Source organism: Frieseomelitta varia, unplaced genomic scaffold (genome assembly GCF_011392965.1).
Source record: "Frieseomelitta varia isolate USP_RPSP 00005682 unplaced genomic scaffold, Fvar_1.2 scaffold_450, whole genome shotgun sequence".
Lineage (NCBI taxonomy): Eukaryota > Metazoa > Arthropoda > Insecta > Hymenoptera > Apidae > Frieseomelitta > Frieseomelitta varia.
The window spans coordinates 43,668-48,854 of record NW_025110202.1 but is presented as its reverse complement, the minus strand read 5'-3'; the positions used below and the strand labels follow the sequence as shown (position 1 = coordinate 48,854).

The 5,187-nt window shown below is 38.2% G+C and overlaps 1 protein-coding gene across 2 annotated transcripts in view; it reads right to left on the bottom strand.

The window, feature by feature from the left end:
* Positions 1-5,187, bottom strand: part of LOC122532360 (carbonic anhydrase-related protein 10) — a 37,909-nt gene that overhangs the window by 15,697 nt on the left and 17,025 nt on the right. For both annotated transcript variants that reach the window (XM_043661082.1, XM_043661083.1), the window contains exons 5-6: positions 3,345-3,440; positions 3,124-3,190 (exon numbers count right to left, since the gene is read on the bottom strand). In XM_043661082.1, the coding sequence (XP_043517017.1) occupies positions 3,124-3,190; positions 3,345-3,440 (163 nt within the window). The remainder of the gene's footprint in view (positions 1-3,123; positions 3,191-3,344; positions 3,441-5,187) is intronic.

The following is a 5,187-nucleotide window of genomic DNA, read 5'->3' as shown; positions in this document are numbered from 1 at the left end:
TTTTTGTCCAGTCGAGGACAAGCTAATTATGCAAATGGCGTTGCGCCAGTCGGCCATTGACCATCACGTGCAAATAATCTATGAAAAATCCTCTTTCGATGTCGACGGCGATCGTTTACCCCGCCCGATTTCATTCGAAGCAAGCAATATCTTTAATTAGCTGATGCACCCGCACAGAAGTGCCCTCGGCCCCTTCTATTTTCAGTTTTCGCGTTGACGTGTTCAAACGCGGGAACACCTCGCCTTTCTCCTCGGCAATCCGAATCAATTAGCCCACAATTAATTTCACCGTCGTTGGAGAAACGGCAACTCAATGTTGGCGATTAACACGAGAAACAATCTCAAACTGAAAACGGAAAGTAGGCTGTCCAGTGTCTGAAATAGTCGTTTCGCCAAAAAAAAAATTGCCCCCTTGTCCTTTCCCTTTTCGTTTCTTCGGTCGCGAGCAGAGGAAGGAAAAGACCTGTCGAAATTTGAACAGACCTCGTTCCATTGGAATTTTCGTTTCGCCTTACACGCCAATAATTCAATAAATGTCAGTAATTCGAATTTGGAAAATCGAACAAATCATTTATTAGAACTTATTCAGCACGAGGTTGGATATAATCGAGTCGAAATAAACGTCCGTTTCCTTATTTCCTGCGCATTGATCCGCAGAATTATTTATAAATCTGGTAACAAAAGGCGAAGATCTAATATTGGAACAAGCTCCGACAAAAGTTTCTATTCTTCCACTGTGTAACTTTAATGCGGATAATACGAATCCTCTGCTGAGATAGTAATCTAGTATTAATAACGAACGAGAGTTAAATGTTATATTAATTCTCGGCAGATGGTGTCAAATTAAATTAAAAAATCATGACGTTTGCATTCGAAAGGCAGTCCTTACTATTATAGAAAAGTAATTAAAATTCATTTCATTTTTTTTTCATCAGCCTCTTTTATAAATCTCTCTAATTTGTCTTCTTCTTTTTTCTTTTTCTTTTTTTTTTTTTTTGTTCTATTGACACGTTCGCAGCGGCTGACGTAAAATTACGTCTTTTCATAAGCCACAGCTGGTTGCCGGCTCTGACGTCGTTTTATAAAATAACAGTGAGACATAAGAGCGTGGTATGAATTTCGAAACGAACTTGAAAATTTCACGCACACGTTCTTTTATATGACTTCATTTTTCCTTCCTGATTTCTCAGTCTTATTCGTTCTTTTTTTTTTTTTTAATATTTTTAGAAAAAATTATTTTACATCCTCGATAAATAATTTAAAAATTGATGATAATACAGTCATTTTCAAAAAATCTATCCTACATAGTTCAGGTTTCGTTTCTCCATTTCGACGTATCAATTTAATTCGATATTTCTTTTAAATTATTATTCATTGAAATATTCTTCGCGAACTTTATCCATTTTGAATAACTTTATTGTCCGACAATTAAATTCTTGTAGATTATGGTGGACTGTTCGAAATATTTTCAACGAACAAACCTCTGTGTATTGTTTCAATTAATAACGCAGCAACCAGCATTCGACTTATCCTCTGAAAAAGATTACCAACTGTTGTAATTCTAATGTACAACTAAACGTTGCTCTTAGTTACTCGAGGATTAAATTAAACGAAAGGGTGTAAATCCTACTTATGATTTGATCGAAACGATTATCTTTATCCGAATATTATTTATTTTAATGAAAAGATAAATCGATATTCGCTGGATCATTCTGTTAATAGGTGTCAAGAATTTTATACATTTCTTTTCGTTTGGAATGATCCCTTTGCAACCTCTCTCGCGATAAACGAGTCAATTTAGGCGCGGTTAAAGGCAAACCATTTTGCACGATTCCTTCGTATTCGTCCAATTAATAAAACTATTTTTAACCCTTTCGCTACGGCAGACCTTGATACGTAACGCAAGTAGCATAGTAGTAGGAGTTCAATCGCGAATTTTTCGTCAGCGTGCATTTCTCAGAATGTATACAGCGAGCTAACGGAAGATATAATTGTCGAATTAAAATTCACTCATGTCCGATGAGACACGAGTGAAGTTTGCTGCAACTATTGTAGATAACAGGCGCCTGTAGACGCCTTCAGTTCGATTCCAGCAACGTGAAGTGAGCAGCCCATAAGCGCCTCTTAGTTTCAGCGTTAACCGTACCACGCTCGATTTACCATTAAACGAAATAAACTATGCTCCTCTATCATAATAAAAATTGTATTAAATACAAAAATGAAAATTTGTGATTATTTTGTTACCATTTAAAATTATTTACGTTGTGCATTGTTTCCTACAATAAATTCTGAAAATCTGTATTTCTTGAAGAGAAAAAAAAATAGAAAACATTTATTTCGTAACCGATCGTTTGACCAATTGTAAATATAGGGTGGCCGCTGAAAAACTGAAAAAGGTTTGAAAAAGTATCATAACTTGTTCGTTTTCGAAATAATAAAAAAATTAAAGAAACACGTGTTTGTAAAATATAATATAATATATTATGCAGTCTTTTAGTGACAACCCTATAGTAAAAATAGGTATACCATTTAAAATTATTTACGTTGTGAATTATTTCCTACAATAAATTCTGAAAATCTGTATTTCTTAAAAAGACAGAAGAAAAAAGAAAATATTTATTTTATAACCCATCGTTTGACCAATTGTAAATAAACGGTAACCGCTGAAAAACTGAAAAAGTATCAGTTTGAAAAAGTATCACAACTTGTTCATTTTCGAAATTGATGGTTATTTTCACGCATAATACTGAAAAATTATCCGTTAATTACAATTCCAAATAAAATAACAAAAAAATTAAAGAAACACGCGTTTGTAAAATATAATATAATATATCACTCAGCCTTTCAGCGACAACCCCATAGTAAAAACAGGTATTTCGAAGCGGTGGTACGGTTATCATCCAGCGTTCATGGGCGCCAACGTTGCCTCCGTAGCAAATTTTCAAGCTTGCAGCAGTAGCCAAAGGGTTAATTGGGACACCGTGATCTCACTCACGCGTGGATTTCGATCACGAACGCCGATTTTCGATCTCTAGGCCGGTCGCCTATCGCGTGGGAACTCGATTTCCTCGAGAAATTCGAGATGTCCGAGTTGAACGTGTCGAATTACTGGCGGGGACTCACCTCCGTATTTGATCTTATCCAGCTGTTCGGTGAATATTCGTAGCTCCGGGTTCGAGAGGTCTCCAACCTGAAACGCAATCAGCGAACACGCGATCTATCTTGCGGGTGTGTATCGTTTCACCGCGATCGTTTTACGCCGATATTTCGCGGGGAACGGGCGGCCCCCGTTCTCGAGAATGTAAACACTTCTCCCGGGGGCTGCCGAGAGATTAGGCATGTACCTGGAGTAGAAGGGACACCGCGACGATCCCCTGCGCCCGCTGCAACGCGTCCGTGAAGTTGTTGTACAGTTGCGAGTTGAAGCCGAATATCTGCAGCTGTTTTCAAACAGAGAAATTTGGAAATTGGATTAGTTTGCCGGTGTGTGTATTGTTTTGGCTAGTTGATGAAGCTCCAGTGGAAGATGAATATTATATCACGATGCGCAGTGAAATGAAAGGAACGTGACGGTGGAAGGAAGCGCGAGTGAGAGATGAATAACGTACCGGCGATAGTATACTGTGTCGAACTTTGAAATTTGAAACTTAAGTAGTGAAAAAGCAAACAGACGAGTATTTTTTTTTTTTTTTTTGTTATTTTCGAATTTTTACAACTTTCGAGAAAAACGTGTCTTTACTTTTCCGTCCACGTTTCATTCAAAATCGTTTTTTCTTTTTTTTTTGGGAGGGGGGAGGGGAAGAAACAAATTCACAAACGCGCGAAAGTGAAAGTCACTTTCTGTCTAAAAATTCGAGGTCAATTTGAATTGTTGCACGATTCTTTTCGTAGTAGACAGTTGCACAAATTTTGGATAGTATCTACTTGTTTGTCTTGTCGAAGGAGTAACGACTAAACTTTCACTCACGGGTCAGTCGTACTCGAATAAACGAATAACGTAGTGGCGTAGCTGTAAATAATTCGAAATGCACGCAGCTAAAACGGAATATTCAACTAACTCGAGGTGAAATGATCGGAGCGAGCATCCAGAAATTGTGTTGAATAATGTAGCTGTTACGTAGCTCTCGCGAAGCACTTTGAAATAATCAAATAAACCTGGACACGTGTACTTTGATGAGCGAATGGCGATGCCTTCCTTCTAATTTACTTTCATTTTATTCGGCAAATTTATACGAAGACATTCTGTTTTGAATTGTTGAACAGAGTTTTCAAATAGCTCGGAAACAGCGTAACGTGACTGTAGCTGCCAGTAGTTTACAGCGTAACTAGTCAGACGAAACTCTCGATACATAGTTTGAGGCGTATCGAAATGATCGGGCGAAGTTAACCGAGTAATGAGAAAAGCTGAGTAGCTGGAAATTTCGAAATTACCGACGCCACAGTGGCTTCGCAAAGCTTCTGTTTCTTCCTTTTTTTAATTCAAACTTACGCAGTTCGATACGCCACGAATAAGAGCGAAACTTCAACGTAATTTTTATGATTCGACATAATATAGTAATGCGGACACGGTCTTAGTCTTTAGCTGAAAGATTTCACTTGAATGAAATATTCGGGTGTTAAGAGCCGATTGGATAATCAGAGGTGATTCGTGACGAATTTTCTCGCTTGTCGCTCGTCGCGAGGCAAGAAGACGAGGGTGTCTAAATATTTTTGAAGAATTATCGGAGATAATCTCCAAAAGGATCCGGTTCTACTTTAGCAGAAATATGGATGCGTACACTGCTGCCGGACTTAAACAGTTTAAGCTCTCGAGCAAGTTTTAAGAGGATTTGTTTCACTTAAGCCTGAAACCGTTGAAACCGTTAACCGCCGATGGATTTCCCAACGTTGAAAATTATCCCCAAAAAGTCGAAAGAGAGTCGCCAACTTTTCTCCCTCTCTCTCTCTCTTTTCAACACAGCGGAGTTCGATGGAGGAGCGCGAACTAAAATGAATAGGGGCGCAACGAAGTGCCATCGTGAACGCGCATTAACCTTTCATTGTTCGATTTTTATTTCATTCCGCGCGACATACGCGCGATGGAAAACCTGTACACGCGTACGCACATGTATATTTTTCAGCGTTATTTATTCGTAGATTATTCGTTTCTCGCCGCGGAACGGTACATCCTGTGACAAAACAAAAAAA